Here is a 15,687-nt window from a genome sequence, read left to right as displayed (position 1 = left end):
ACCAGCCTGGGCAACATAGCAAGACCCTGTCTCTACAAAATGTTTAAAAATTAGCGGAGCATGGTGACATGTGCCTGAAGTGCTAACTACTCAGGAGGCTGAGGTGAGAGGATCGCTTGAGCCCAGGAGGTCAAACTGCAGTAAGCTAAGATTGTACCACTGCACTCCAGCCTGGACAACAAAGCGAGACCCTGTCTCAGATAAATAAATAAATAAATAAAACGTTCAAAAGGAAATCACTGGTCTTGTCTGAAGCAGTAAATAAACAGGTCATCTTACTTACATTTCTGTTGTGCCGGTGAAAATCACACAACTACCAGGAGGAAATTCATTTTTGACTCTATCAGTCTTGATCATCTATAAATGACCCTAAGTTCTGTGCCGTTAATTGATAGAAATTAATCTTTTTTCTTGGGCTAAACAACTTTTTGTTTTGAACATCAATGTATCACTTGTATCTATTATAATATTTTGTATTTGTCTTAGAAAAAAATCATTAAGTGAATAATATAGGTGCACAGAAATAGGACTGAAAAGCTGAAGGTAAGGAAGGAAAGAGATAAGAATAACAAATGGGCCAGGCATGGTGGTGGCTCACGCCTGTAATCTCAACACTTTGGGAGGCTGAGGTGAGAGGATCACTTGAGCCCAGAAGTTCAAGACCAGCCTGGGCAACAAGGCAAAACCCTGTCTCTACAAAAAATACCAAAAAAGCACAATTAGCCAGGTGTGGTGGCACACGCCTTGGTCCCAGCTACTTGGGAAGCTGAGATGGGAGGATTGCTTGAGCCCAGGAGGCCCACTTTGCTGTGAGCCAAGATCATGCCACTGCACTCCAGCCTGGGCAACACAGCAATACCCTGTCTCAAAAAAAAAAAAAAAAATAACAAATGAGAGGGACTCTGTTGGAGATTGGGAGGGGGCCTATGCATCATGCTTTCTGTAGTGCAAACCCCTAACCATGTGCCAGCACTAGCTAGTGAGATCTACAGATCATCGCCTCACCTCATTAAGTCAAAGGCTTCAACTTCTGCTTCCACAAGTCATCTTTTTGTTCACTTTCTGTAAAATAATCAACTCACGCCCTTAAATTTCTGCTGTGGAGTTGACGTGACAATATTTCAACAGAATTGATGCCATATGGAAAATCCCAAGCTAGCTTTTGTACAAGTACAAAATCAAATATTCAAAACAGATGAGAAGCTTACTATCGTGGTGGGAGCACAGGCTTTGGTGTTAAACAATCCTAAGATGGAATTTCATCTCTCCTAATTAGAAGCTGCAGAGACCTAGTCAAGTCTGAACCCTTATGAGCTTTCGTTTCCTCAGCTGTAAGTGGAACTAATAACACTGAATTTGATGAGTTGTTATGAGGATTAAATTGGACAAATGGGAAGTGTGTAGCATCTATGGCACATAGATGTGAAATAAATAAGAATGGACAGGTGCTATTAAAAATATTACCTGGCCGGGTGCAATGGCTCATGCCTGTAATCCCAGCACTTTGGGAGGCCAAGGCGGGTGGATCACCTGAGGCCAGGAGTTCAAGACCAGCTTGGCCACCATGGTGAAACCTCATCTCTACTAAAAAATACAAAAATTGGCCGGGTATGGTAGCACATGCCTGTAGTCCCAGCTACATGGGAGGACAAGGCAGAAGAATCACTTGAATCTGGGAGGTGGAAGTTGCAGTGAGCCAAGATTGCACCATTGCACTCCAGCCTGGGCAAAAGAGTAAGACTCTATCTCAACCCAAAAAAAAAAGCAATCTATCGCTTCCTTACTGTGTGCTCGCACTGTACGTAAAGCCTTATTGGTAGATAATACTGTTAAAACCATCTAAAAAGCGGAGCCCTGGAGAGGTTAACAGTCTTCCCCCAAGTCCCACGGCCAACAGTAGCAGGGCCAAGATTTAGACCAAAGAAGTCTGACTCCAGAAGCCTAGCTCATAATCCTTTGCCTCTATAGCCTGTCTTCAGAGTGAGCCAGCAAGCCGCCTGCAGAGTGGGTTGATTAATGGACTGCTTTTGGAATAGATGAGTTTTAGAAATCACTGGTATTTGTAGGCTGGAGTCACTGAGGTCTTGGGTTTTGGAATGTTATTTACATATGCAGAGATAGGAAGGGAGGGCGGGTAGGGGAGAAGGCACTCAGAGCTGCAGTTTTGCTTGAATAATTCAAGAGCATTAAAATTTAGGAGGATATCCAATGATGAGATAAGCATCATATGCATAATCAACACCAAATTTTTAATTTAAAGTAATAAAGGTCAGTCTTTCATTAATGACCTATTATTTCATCTATTCACAAAGTAGATGCATAAAATATCCCAACCCAGTATCTTTTTTACTCTTCTGTTCCACTCTCTGAATTGCATGTTTTAAAACATAAATCAGGTTTTCTTTTGAATTCATGAGCCCACATTTCTAATTTAGCTCTTGGTGCCCACCTTCCACCTCTCACCCCCAATTAATGTAACTATCCAGAACCACAGCTTCATAGACTGCAGGGGCACACAATAAAAAATGTGGCCTTTTTTTCCCCTAAATACACTAAATGAATTAAACACAAAACAAACAAACAAAAAAAGAAATGTGGCCGTTTTCTATTGACAGGTCACAGTGTCTCGTATTTTCTTGTATCTTCACTGATAACTTTATTTTTTATTTTTTTATTTTTTGAGGCAGAGTGTCATTCTGTCTTGCCCAGGCTGGAGTGTGGTGTGATCTCAGCTCACTGCAGCCTCTGCCTCCCGGGTTCAAGTGATTCTCCTGTCTCAGCCTTCCGAGTAGCTGGGATTACAGGCACGTGCCACCATGCCTAGCTAATTTTTGTATTTTTAGTAGAGACGGGGTTTCACCGTGTTGGCCAGGCTGGTCTCGAACTCCCGACCTCAGGTGATCCACCCACCTCAAGTGATCCACCCAACTCGGCCTCCCAAAGTGCTGGGATTATAGGCGTGAGCCACTATGCCCAGCCTTCACTAATAACTTTAAGAGGAATTACAGTAGCAGTAAAGCAAAAAGAAAGAAAGAAATGGAGAATTTTAAATACAGAAAGACTTACGGACTAAAATTGGATCATTTGCAGTGAGTTCAGCATTTTTAACTATTAACATATTATTCCTTTAGGGTCACTGGCATCCTTTATGTAGGATAGTTCATTGAGCGCCAGAAAGTATCTAAGGATTTTGAATTCAGACCGCTTTTATGGAATAAAAATTCCAAAGGGGTCTTTTCTTTCTTTTGAGTACGAGTGAACAGAAATTTTCTATTTGCCTTTTGTAATGTTCCAAGATCAAAGGAGTTTTTGCTGAAAATCAAATTCTGTAAAAGCCATGCATAGTCCGAGTGTAGTGTGTGACTCTCTCAATCCAGTGAAAATAGGGTATTTGGGCACCAAACTTTGAAAACCAGTATCATTACAGGGTGCTACCAGGAGTCTGCATTAGTTTCTCCTCGTACTACCTTAATACAAATGACCTTTGGCAGGATCTCATTAGTGTCGCAGGGATAACCGCAAGCCACTGACCCTGCAAGTTTCCTCCAAATCATTCCCCTGAAACAGTTCAGAGAAACAAACTCTTAGCAGTGTAAACACTCCCTGGGTCTGGAAATTTCATAAATCAGAGTTAAAACAAAGAAAGGTCTAAAATGTATTCCTGGTACAGAATCTGAAATGTAAATTGTCTGGATCCAGAAACTTTTCCTGGCTTTTGGGGGCTGCCTCTCTAATTGCTGTAATAAAGAATGTTTTCAGAACTGTATAGCGATAAAATGAAAGTACGGTATTTAGCATTGTAAAAGTATTTGGAATCCAGATGGGTTATTTAGTTATAGACCTCTTGTTTTCTTTTGTTGCTTCTCTATTGTGGAATTTGTATAGAAGCCGTTTTTTTGTTTTTCTGTTGTTATTTTGTTTTTAATAGAAAATAAGCCTGGTGCTATAGGACATGCCTGTAGTCCCAGCTCCCAGGATGAGGCAGGAGGATCGCTTGAGCCCAGGAGTTCTGGGCAACATAGTGAGACTCCTCTTAAAAAAAAAAAAAAAAAAAAAATATATATATATATATATACACACACACACACACACACACACACACACACATACACACACACATATATATACATGTGTATATGTGTGTGTGTGTGTATATATATATATATATATATATGGCTGGGCACAGCGGCTCATACCTGTAATTCCAGCACTTTGGGAGGCCAAGGCAGGAGGATTGCTTGAGCCCAGGAGGTTGAGACCAGCATGGGCAACATAGTGAGACCCCCATCTCTACTTAAAAAAAAAAAAATTGTCCAGCCATGGTTGTGCACACGTATAGTCCCAGCTACTTGGGAGGCTGAAGCAGGAGGATCACCTGAGCCCGGGAGGTCGAGGCTGCAGTGAGCTATGATTGAGCCACTGCACTCTAGTTTGGCCGACAAAGGGAGATGCAATCTCAAAAAAATTTTTTTAAATTAAAAAGCAAACATACAAGGTTTGGTGTGGGTGTGAGTGTGTGTAGGTGTGTGTATTTTGTCTATCTTGTCACACTTTTGCAAGAAATATTCATTTCTTTACTTCATATGAACTTAATTCTGAGGCTCCATACTTCTGGACTAAGGTGAAATTCAACCTCAGCCATTTTGGTGGCTCGTTAACTCCAAAGGGTACCAACCGAACACCCAGACATTGATGACGCCCTTGTGGTCATTGCCATCAGCACTGCCTGCTCATCATCAAGCCTATTCTTGGCCAAGCCTATAAGATCTCTCAAGTCCAGAAGTCCTGCTGCTTGACTTCTTTCATGCCTGGGGTCCTATAGGTGTCAGCCTCTAGGCTCTGGCAAGTGTCAAAGATGTCAGCCCTTGACCATTGCCAGCAGGGTCTTAAAACCTGTGTGTGTGCACTGGGGGCAAGGAATAGGAGGACCCTGGGCACTGCAGGACTCAAATCCCCACTGTGGGACCCGTAGACCTCTGTTTCTAATCTCCACTCAAAAGCTGTGTCCCTCTCGGCTGGGCGCAGTGGTTCACACCTGTAATCCCAGCACTCTGGGAGGTGAGGCGGGCGGATCACAAGGTCAGGAGATTGAGACCATCCTGGCTAACACGGTGAAACCCCATCTCTACTAAAAACACAAAAAATTAGCCGGACATGGTGGCGGGCACCTGTAGTCCCAGCTACTCAGGAGGCTGAGGCAGGAGAATGGCGTGAACCCAGGAGGCGGAGCTTGCAGTGAGCCAAGATGGCACCACTGCACTCCAGCCTGGGCAACAGAGTGAGAGTCCATCTCAAAAAAAAAAAAGAAAAAGCTGTGTCCCTCTCTCAGCAGCCCTCTAAGACACCTATCATAATCCATTCAGCACTCTTCGGTTCTATTAAAAACAGAAAGAGCCAATGACTTCTGGTTACTTCAGTTTTCAGCTCCACAAAAATCCCCAAAGCGAAGAATTTCAAAGCTTGACTACTTGCTCAACAGGAGGGGGATGAGGGTGGGCAAGCTCAATTTAATATTTTTAGAATAGTCTCTCATCAAAATATATAAATATTTGGGCACATAAATGTGAATTGTCTGGAGAGATCCTTGGAAACTATGAGTGGTGATTGATGGGACTGAGTCTGGGTGGGAAGCAGTCTATTTTTATGCTTTGCAACAACCTGTAGTAGTATTACTTGAATCCTATACGTGGGTACATGTCATTTTTATGATGATAAATAATTTTTAAGGTTATGAATCTGAAGAGATACAAATTATTTTTTAATTCATTAACTATGAAACACTTTTCCCAACCAAAGCTTACCTACAGTAGATATTGTTGTCCTAATTTTATGGCTCAGATTGCTGAGTTCAGAGGAATTAATTGCCCAAGATTACAAGAAGGCAGAGTCAGGATTTGAACCCATGGCTGTTTTACACTTAAGTCCATGAATGCTGTTTCCCCTACTCCTGTTTTCTTCTCCTCCAGGACCCGTTCATTCCACTAAGTTCTTTTCTTTCATTGCCCAAGTAATAAGGCCTGGCAAAACCTCCTTCATCAGGCCACACATCTATGCCAAATCCTAGAATACCAATAAATACCTGAAACCGTGTTTCAAAATACACTATAAAATGTAAATAAGAATGACACATAGTTCACCTCAAGTTCATACACAGCAGCAATGTACAGGGTTAACAGTAAAACACGTGGAAGAAGTTTAACATGAAGTATTAGGCAGAGCCAGTTTTAAAGGAATGAAATAATAATCTTAGGAAAATTTAATTATACCTCTGAATATATCATAACTGTGTATATTGTTTATCTTTATGTCAGATAAAATATAACATTATTAACAAATAGAAAATTATGGGTTGCTACCTATTGGTTGTTTGCTTAAGGAAGCATTTGTGGTTGTTGAAAATGAGTAAGATTTTATTTTTTATAGAATGCTATAGTTATCCATGAAGTCTATGAAGAAGGGGCAGCAGCCAGAGATGGAAGACTTTGGGCTGGTGACCAGATATTAGAGGTATATGGTTTTGAATTTTATTTTATATCAGTAAATGTGGTTCCTTTGCTGGTCTCGATCCATAAAGTTGTCTTTCTACTCAACTGTAGTTTCACTGATTCCTCTCCCATTTAACAAAATACTTATCATATTCTTTTTTTCTTCAGTGTACATTATACAGTGGTTTAGAATCATGACAGGTTATCAATCTACATTTGTCTATGAAAACTTTTTTTAACTAAAAGGAAAAATAGAACTTATGGGTCTATTATTTTAATATCAAATGAGACTATATAATATTGCAAATTTTTTGCCTCTCCATTATACCCTACTAAATTCCTCCTAAAAACACATACATATAGATACATACACATACACATATATACCTGATATTTTAAAGATCTTGTGGCAGCTTAAATCATATTTTCTTAATCTTAATAAATCTTTATGCCAAATGGAAGTTCATGCCTTGCCACCAATGTTTTCAAGTTGATGAAAATGTAAAATCTTCCCCCCTATGATGCTTACTAAAAATTGAAATGCTTAACTTTTTCAAATTGACTCTCATTTAGCAAAGTTGTTAAAGCCTTTTAAAAAGTACCAAAGCAGGCAATGTCTGCACTATGGAATGGCTGAAGGAGAAGGCGATGCCAGGCGTTCTGGTAGGTGGAACTAAAGAGCTTTCTCGATGGTGTGAAACCTTTAGGCAACGTTTTTTTTTTTTTTTTTCATTGAATGAACTTAATTGAATAGTTGGCATTTTATGGTGAGCATGTGCATTTTTGCTTTGCAACTTTAATATAGCACATTACAAATGACATCATAGAATTTTATTTTTCCCTTTGGTGGTTCATTTCTGCCTCCCAAGATGAAACCAGAGATATAATTAAGGGCAGGAAACATAGGCGAGAAGGGGTTAAAGGAGAGGCCAGGCTGATTGCAAATTAAATTCAGCCCAAGTTACAGGATTTCTCTGCAGGCCTTTACTGTGTTTCATCATTGGATTAAGACATATTCCCAGTACATTCATTAAGGTACAAGTGTATGAGGTTAGAAAAATAAGCAAGACCTCTCTGGGAGCTGGCTTGACTGCCTTAGCATACAACATGGTTTTTTAGCGGTCAGGAGTTTGGGGTTTCTTTGTTTTTCCCTCCCTAGATTTTCAAATCAATTGGTGTTATCATAATTGGCTTTTTAAGATGAATAGATTAAATATTTAAAATGGCACATATGCCTTGATACACATATGCCTTGATACTTATATGATTTCTAAGTCCACAAGTTATAATGGTCACTTGAAACTAAATCTAACATGTTCATTATCTTGAATGTGGTGATGGCTTCACAGGTATAAGTACCCATCTGGCAAAACCTATCAAATTGTACACTTTAAGTTTGTGCAGTTTATTTTATATCAATTATACCTCAATAAGGATTTTTTTAAACTATTTCTGTTTGTATTAGGTAGACCCTCTGTAGCTGCTCTCTTCTATAAAGTATATTCAAGTACAAGCAAACACCCAGTAAAGGTTAACCTGAATAAAGCAAATTTATTTTAAGTGAGAGGAGAATTTTTCAAAAATCAAGTTAACAGTTTCCTGGCAACTGGCAGCATTATATTATCTATTCTGAATGGATGGCCTATACGTCTCATTAAAGATGGCCAGTACCGGCTCCTCTCTTACCTCAGACAAGGTCTAGTTCATGAGAATCTAACACTTGTTTAGCTAAGAAATACAGCTCTCAATTTGGTCAGGGAACATGTTTCCTTTCTAAACAGCTTTCTACTTCACATTGGACTGGTTCTGGTTGTGGCTGATGAGTACAAATGCGTGATGAGGCATCGGCAGCCTGTGACCCACAGGAGGCCTTGAGAAGACAGGCCTGTTTTCGTGGGATATTTTGAGACCATGAAACAGGGTAACACTACATCAGCACTTTTCCAAACAATGCCCTTTCCACTCGTGAGAGTCCTCCGCATTCCGCAAATTGGCCTGTCATGGTTTTAATACTATCCTCATGTTAAGGTTAGAACATGCCAGATTTTGCTTCCAAAGATAGGGTCGAATAATGTTTTGGCATGGCAAGATTTATGATTCTATTAATATGATGAGCATCAGCTGTGTCTCCTTTCTGGTTCTCCTTTTAGGCCAGTTCCTTCTCATACCCTCCCCGCTGTCTGCAAGTGGGAGCAGAAGAGAGTAGAGAGTTAACATCTGATTTTCCCTATGCAATAAAATATGGAGGAACTGCTGCACTAGCTTTGTTATTCTTTCCTTCTCAAGAACTGGGTTCACCCACTTCCCCACATGGCCCTTCCACCCAAGGGATATGGTAGTCTCCCTTTGACTACTGGGTCTTCCTGGAGCCTTTCTTCTCAAATAGGAAGTCCTGCTATTTCCACCCCTCTTCCTCTACAGCCAATGTTCTAAATAATGCATACTGTGCTTCTGTATGGCACTTACATAATACATCTCCCCACAATGTTCTAGCCACGCCATGATATTTCTCTCATGATTATCGGCACATTTAGTGGTATCTCCTGATTCTCAGAGGAGCAAATGGAAACCATGAACTTAGATCACTTCCATCCGAGCAGATACCGTCATGCTGGAATTTAATAGAAATTGCTTTGTAATATTAGAGCTTAATGACAATGCTTTTAATTAAAAGTATATTTGTTAGGGCCTTTCGAACAGTATTTAGAGGCTTAGAAAGTTCACCTGCCACCCATAGAGGTAACTGGGTTTTTTTTATTGAGTGACAGAAGTGGTCTTGTGTGCCATCTATTGGAATACAGGAAAATAATCAACTCAGACCACATTTCCTGGAAATACACTTTTCCTCTTTGTGTTTCATTCACAGACAATGAAAATGTATTCATTGGCCTAAAGTAGCAGTGAATGATCATGCTGAGAGGAAAAACAGCCTTCACTGAAGTTACTTCAATTCCTTGTAAAATACCAACTTCTAACTTACATTGGATATAACTGTGTGCCAAGCCCTGTGCCAAATGATTTACAGGGTTTATTTCATTTAATCTTCACAACACTAAGTAAATATTATTACCTCCAATTCATAGATGACATGGCAAAAGTTTGGCTTAAGTAATTTACACAGGGTTTCATATAGCCAGGAAGTTGGAATCAGCACTCAAACTGAAGTGCATCCATATCCAAAACCCATGTTCTTTTTTTTTTTTTTTTTGAGACAGAGTCTCACACTGTTGCCCAGGCTGGAGTGTAACAGCACAATCTCTGCTCACTGCAACCTCCGCCTCCCAGGTTCAAGCAATTCTCCTGCCTCAGCCTCCCAAGTAGCTGGGATTATGGGTGCCTGCAACCAGGCTTGGCTAATTTTTTGTATTTTTAGTAGAGACGGGGTTTCACTATGTTGGCCAGGCTGGTCTTGAACTCCTGACCTCGTGATCTGCCTGCCTCGGCCTCCCAAAGTGCTGGGATTACAGGCATGAGCCACCGTGCCCAGCCCAAAACCCATGTTCTTTACCACTGTTATTCTGGATGTAACTCATCTAAGTGAACACACAAGCCACCAAGATATACCAGAAAATAAACAGCAGCTTGGAAATTAGGCTTTTAAACATTTTGTTGGCTCACAGAATCAGCTTTAAATGACAGTTCAAAAGTCACCTTCTCCAAGAAGGGTTCATTCTTCCTTTCTCCTTTCCCGTAATCATTATTTATGCCACTGGTCCTTAGTCTTTAGAATGTTAGAATTAAAAAAGCCTTAGGGGCTGGGTGTGGTGGCTCACACCTGTAATCCCAGCACTTTGGGAGGCCAAGGCTGGTGGATCACCTGAGGTCAAGAGTTCAAGACCAGCCTGGCCAACATGGTGAAACCCCGTCTCTACTAAAAATACAAAAATTAGCCAGGCGTGGTGGCTGATCCCTGTAATCCCAGCTACTCGGGAGGCTGAGTCTGGAGAATTGCTTGAAACCGGAAAGCAGAGGCTGCAATGAGCTGGGATCGCACCACTGTACTCCAGCCTGGGTGACAGAGTGACATTCCATCTCAAAAGAAAAAAAGAAAAAGCCTTAGACCATTGCTTCATTGTACAGATAAAGGAACAAAGGTTCAGAGGCTGGCTTGACCTTCCAGTAGCACACAGGGCTGGACCAGAATAAGGAATGGAACTGACATCTTGGGGGAGCTCAAGCACTCTACCATCTGCCTGGTGGGCTGGACTTATCCTTCCCCTCATTTGACTCTTTTCCTAGCTGCAACCTTGAGGGAATCACCACCCCTGACTTCTTTCCTTTGAATCCAAGGTTACTCTGCTCCTCGATTTCTCCCTCATATCAAATTTACTAACCAATGTCAGTATTTGACTTTCTTTGTGACAGGGGATCTCCAGTAACCCATTCTAAGAGTTAATGATGAGGCAGCATGGAATAGGAACTGAGGGTGGAAGGGTTTAAATCTTGGCTCCTCCACCTGCTAGCTGTGTAGCCTGGGTCAAGTCCCTAAACCTCTGTGTGCCTCAGTTTCCTCCTCTATGAATGGTGATAATAACAATATCTATTTCAGAGAGTTAGTATAAGGATTAAATGAGTAAATATTCATAAAAGACTAGCACACAAGCACTGCAGAAGTATTTAAGTTAAAGAATAAATAATTTGGCTATAATGTCTATTTAACAGAAAAGGAAACAGAGGCTCAGAGATTACATGACTTGGCTTTACTCAGTGCTCTTTTCAGTACACTGCTTTCTAATGCATGGTCCTGTCTGTGCTCACTGAGAACCAGATTCCAATGAGAAGACTTCAAGGGGTCTTGAATGCTGTTGGAAATACTGTTCCCTCATCTCCTTCTGGGCCTGTTATGAAGTCGTTGTGATGTGAGCAAATAAGAGTGAAGATGTCAGCCAGGCATGGTGGCTCATGCCTGTAATCCCAGCACTTTGAAAGTCCAAGGCAGGAGGATCACCTGAGCCCAGGAGTTTGAGGCCAGCCTGGGCAATATGGCAAGACCTTATCTCTCCAGAATTTAAAAAATTAGCTAGACATGGTGGCACACACATGCAGTCTCAGATACTCAGGAGGCTGAGGTTGAAGGATCGCTTGAGTCTGGGAAGTCAAGGCTGCAGTAAACCAGCGTTCATGCCACTGCACTCCAACCTGGGCAACAGAGCGAGACCCTATCTTAAAAAATAAACAAATAAATGAGAGTGAAGATGTCAAATCCAATAAGCAAACTGAATCTAAAAATGCTGACTAAACATTAATAGTTATTTCCCTTTTATCTCAATTAAATGAGCTAGTTAAGTCCCTGCGTGCACACTCTCCTGTCTCTTTCATTGATTTCACAGTAAAGTTTATAGCTATGTAAAATTGCATTATCATGTATCCACCCTTTGTGCACATGTTGGGTAGGATATTTTAAGGGCCATCTCCTTTATATTCAAAGCAGGTCATACTGCTCGTGGTCACTACCTGTGGCTGGAAATTTCTAGAGATTCTTTACTGGTTAGATCAAGGAGATTCAGCAGACAGAGCAGGCAGAGGCCTCTGCCATCAGCAGCCCAGCTCAGGATGCCCATTGTTCCAGGTTAATGGGGTTGACCTGAGGAACTCCAGCCACGAAGAAGCCATCACAGCCCTGAGGCAGACCCCCCAGAAGGTGCGGCTGGTGGTGTATAGAGATGAGGCACACTACCGGGATGAGGAGAACTTGGAGATTTTCCCTGTGGATCTGCAGAAGAAAGCTGGCCGGGGCCTGGGCCTGAGCATCGTTGGGAAACGGTAAAGACGTGCTGTGGGAGTTGGGATCTGCCTTTTTCATCCAGAGCTCTGATGCCTGTGAACACTGAAAGAGAAAGCCTAATGTAAAGTAGTGATGGGATTTCTAAAAATAAGATATTTATGAAAATTTGACAACATGGGTCATATTTCTGAGCAAGGTCTTACCAAAAAAATTGTCATATCAAGATAGAACTCCAAGTCCAATCAACCCAGACTGATATATTTCTGTACAGAGTAAGAACAACTAGCAAGGTTCTTTCACTTGGAATTACTAAGATCGGAGTTTTGCAGAGGTTGATTAAAGCAACCATACCCAAGAAATAGCTAGCATCAAGAATGAGATTTATCCAATGTTGGGTCAAGAACATTGCTTCGACATGGAAATTAACATGGAACATTGCTTTTCGTCATACTGTTAATTTCATACTATGTTGAAACTAGTTGAGTAGACATAGTTAAGAGATAAACATAATTCTTCATGATAGTAGTTTTCTATGAAGAAAAATGTCCTGCTGGGCACAGTGGCATGTACCTGTTGTCTCAGCTATGTGGGAAGATCACTTGAGGCCAGGAGTTCAAGGCTATAGTGTGCTATGATCATGCCTGTGAATAGCCACTGCACTTGAGCCTCTTGGGAAACATAACAAGACCCCATCTGTAAATTAAAAAAAAAAAAGAAAAGGAAAAAAGAAAGATGTCCCCAAAGTAATAGTTTGCACCAAAAATGTAGGTAGGTAGATCCTAGTGGCCAAGCTACTCTTTTGAAATATATGTTGCTGCCAGACGCAGTGGCTCATGCCTGTAGTCCCAGCACTTTGGGAGGCCGAGGTGGGTGGATCACCTGAGGTCAGGAGTTCAAGACCAGCCTGACCAATATGGTGAAACCCCATCTCTACAAAAAAATACAAAAAATTAGCCAGGCATAGTGGCAGGCGCCTGTAATCCCAGCTACTTGGGAGGCTGAGGCAGGAGAATTGCTTGAACTTGGGAGGTGGAGGTTGCAGTGAGCCGAGATCACGCCATTGCATTCCAGCCTGGGCAACAAGAGCGAAACTCCATCTCAAAAATAAATACATAAATAAAAAGAAATATATGTTGCCTAGGCCAGGCATAGTGGCTCATGTCTGTAATCCCAACACTTTGGAAAGCTGAGGTGGGAGGATCGCTTGAAGTGAGGAGTTCAAGATCAGTCTGGCAACATAGCAAGACTTGTCTCTAAAAAATTTTTTTAAATAAAGAAAAATGAAGTCTGTACTGCTTAACAGTCGTTTGTTCCAGGATAATATTACTAAGTTTCTCTTGCAGTGAATTGGAAAGGTAAGTAATAGCTTGAAACAAAGCCTAGCTTCCATGGTTTACTGGCTTTTAGGTATCTAGTATGTATTTATCCCAACAGGGCTATAGGATTTCCAGGTATTCCTAATATGGCCTTAAAGTGTATCAACCATCTTGTTAAGGAAGAAATCAAGTTGCTTTTATGCATGTTATGTTATATGCCCTCACAGACCTCTGGTGACTAGCCTAGTGTCTGTCCAGCAGGCCAAGCTGTTATTAAAATAAAAATATTAGCTACAATTTTTGAGTACTGATTTTGGGCCAAGTATTGTGCTGTCATAATCTCATTTTTTTTTTACTTCAGCACCATAGAACCATCACTCTGAAAATGCATTACCAAACAAAAAAAGCTGAGTCTCTTACATTTCTAAACAAAAATCAGTGCACATCTGGGTGCAGAGCAACTGACAGAGCCAGTGTTGAAGTTTGCTTTCTTGTTTTGACACATACGTATACCTGGTGCGGTTTTATTTACAGCAATGTTTTTTGCTTTTAGTGAATGTCAGTATTTCAGGTTGAGTTTGTAAGGAACATTTACATTCCTTAGCACAAAAACTTGCATTGTAAAGGATGAGATGTATAGCTCTCAAAAGTCACTATTTTCTTTGACTAACAATTCCATCACCAGGACTTTATCTTAAAGATATACTTACAAGTATTCATTGCTCATTGCAATAGTTAAAGAATGGAAATAACCTGTATGTCCATCAGTAAGCTACTGGTAAGTGAAATTATGAAACATCATAGAATAGTATGTAGCTATTTAAAAAATGAGGAAGCTCCAAGTGCTGATAAAGGCAAATTACAAAGGTATGAAAGAAACAAAAAGAAAACAAAACTGGAAGAAGAAAGGAGCATATGTGTGTGCATCCTGTCACACACACACGTATTATGCATGGAAATATTAGGTTGTGCCAATACTGCACTGCTGTATGGTATTAACAGAAATGGAAGCGGAGTGTTTATTTCTGACATCGTGAAAGGCGGAGCCGCAGACCTGGATGGGAGATTGATTCAGGGAGATCAGATCTTATCTGTGAATGGGGAGGACATGAGAAATGCCTCACAGGAGACAGTGGCCACCATCCTCAAGGTGAGTTGCTAGGCTGCTTTTTACCCAGCTGGCACAACTGAAGTCCAGTGGGAACTGTTCCAGTCTAGCTTGATTATAAAATGGGTTGGATTTTATACTAACTCTAGTTTTTACTAGAAATTTAATCTCTGATTATTTTAAATGAGCCAGAATAGCTTTAAAAGAAAGTTCTGTTATATTGACTAACAGAATGAAAGGGAACCTGCTTTGGGATTTCACAAGCAAGTTTTTCACACTTGTGAAAATTCTAAGTATCCATCACTGTTCTCTAAATGCGTTTGATGAGATGGGCCCTCCAGGAGCCACATCCTCCTCTCTCTAGGGCTATGCCTGTTGCTTTCATTACCCTTGTATAATTCGTGGCTGCAGGGAGAGGCTCTGTTAAGATATTTCAGAATATAAATGCTACTACTTTTCATTTCTGTTCTTTTCTTGCCTTTGCAAGTGTGCACAGGGACTTGTGCAGCTAGAGATTGGAAGACTCCGAGCTGGTTCCTGGACCTCCGCAAGGAAGACATCACAGAACAGTCAGGTTGTCGATGGCTTCTCAACAGACTGACTCACTCTTCTGCCCCCATTGGGAGAAAGTTCCCCATTTAATAAATGGTTGTTTGGAAATAATATCTAATGTACAGCATATTCACAGCACCAAGTTTAGTGAACTTTCATGTGTTTGAAATAAAAATGAAAGGTGGGATGGAAATTCATTAATCCCTAGATTTTTCTCTCCTTTATTGCTTACAAATGTTTTCTTGGAAGCACGTTTCTCTCTCACTATTAGTTCTATATTGCCTATGCATGCATGTACACAGCTGTGTTTATTTAAAAAAAAAGGCAACATCTGGTGGCAATTTGACCCTCATTAGCACAACATTGTTCTATTCATTCAATTAAATATTGCTATAAAGTTAACTTGTGACTAGCCACTCACACATGCCGAGGGCAATTAATGGCATATTCCTAGGAGAACCAAGTGTGGGGGTTTTTCCTGTGGGAGGGAGGCCTTAGTGG

At 40.9% G+C, this 15,687-nt stretch overlaps 1 protein-coding gene across 8 annotated transcripts in view; it reads left to right on the top strand.

Moving 5' to 3' along the window:
- PATJ (PATJ crumbs cell polarity complex component) overlaps positions 1 to 15,687 on the top strand; it is a 415,136-nt gene that overhangs the window by 353,641 nt on the left and 45,808 nt on the right. For all 8 annotated transcript variants that reach the window (XM_055362067.2, XM_063698171.1, XM_055362138.2 and 5 more), the window contains 4 exons: positions 6,424 to 6,507; positions 12,055 to 12,248; positions 14,529 to 14,676; positions 15,122 to 15,208. In XM_055362067.2, coding sequence (XP_055218042.2) covers positions 6,424 to 6,507; positions 12,055 to 12,248; positions 14,529 to 14,676; positions 15,122 to 15,208 — 513 coding nt within the window. The remainder of the gene's footprint in view (positions 1 to 6,423; positions 6,508 to 12,054; positions 12,249 to 14,528; positions 14,677 to 15,121; positions 15,209 to 15,687) is intronic.

This window comes from Gorilla gorilla, chromosome 1 (assembly GCF_029281585.2).
Source record: "Gorilla gorilla gorilla isolate KB3781 chromosome 1, NHGRI_mGorGor1-v2.1_pri, whole genome shotgun sequence".
In the NCBI taxonomy this organism is placed as follows: domain Eukaryota; kingdom Metazoa; phylum Chordata; class Mammalia; order Primates; family Hominidae; genus Gorilla; species Gorilla gorilla.
Note: the sequence above shows the minus strand (reverse complement) of the source record. Positions and strands in the feature narration are given on the sequence as shown.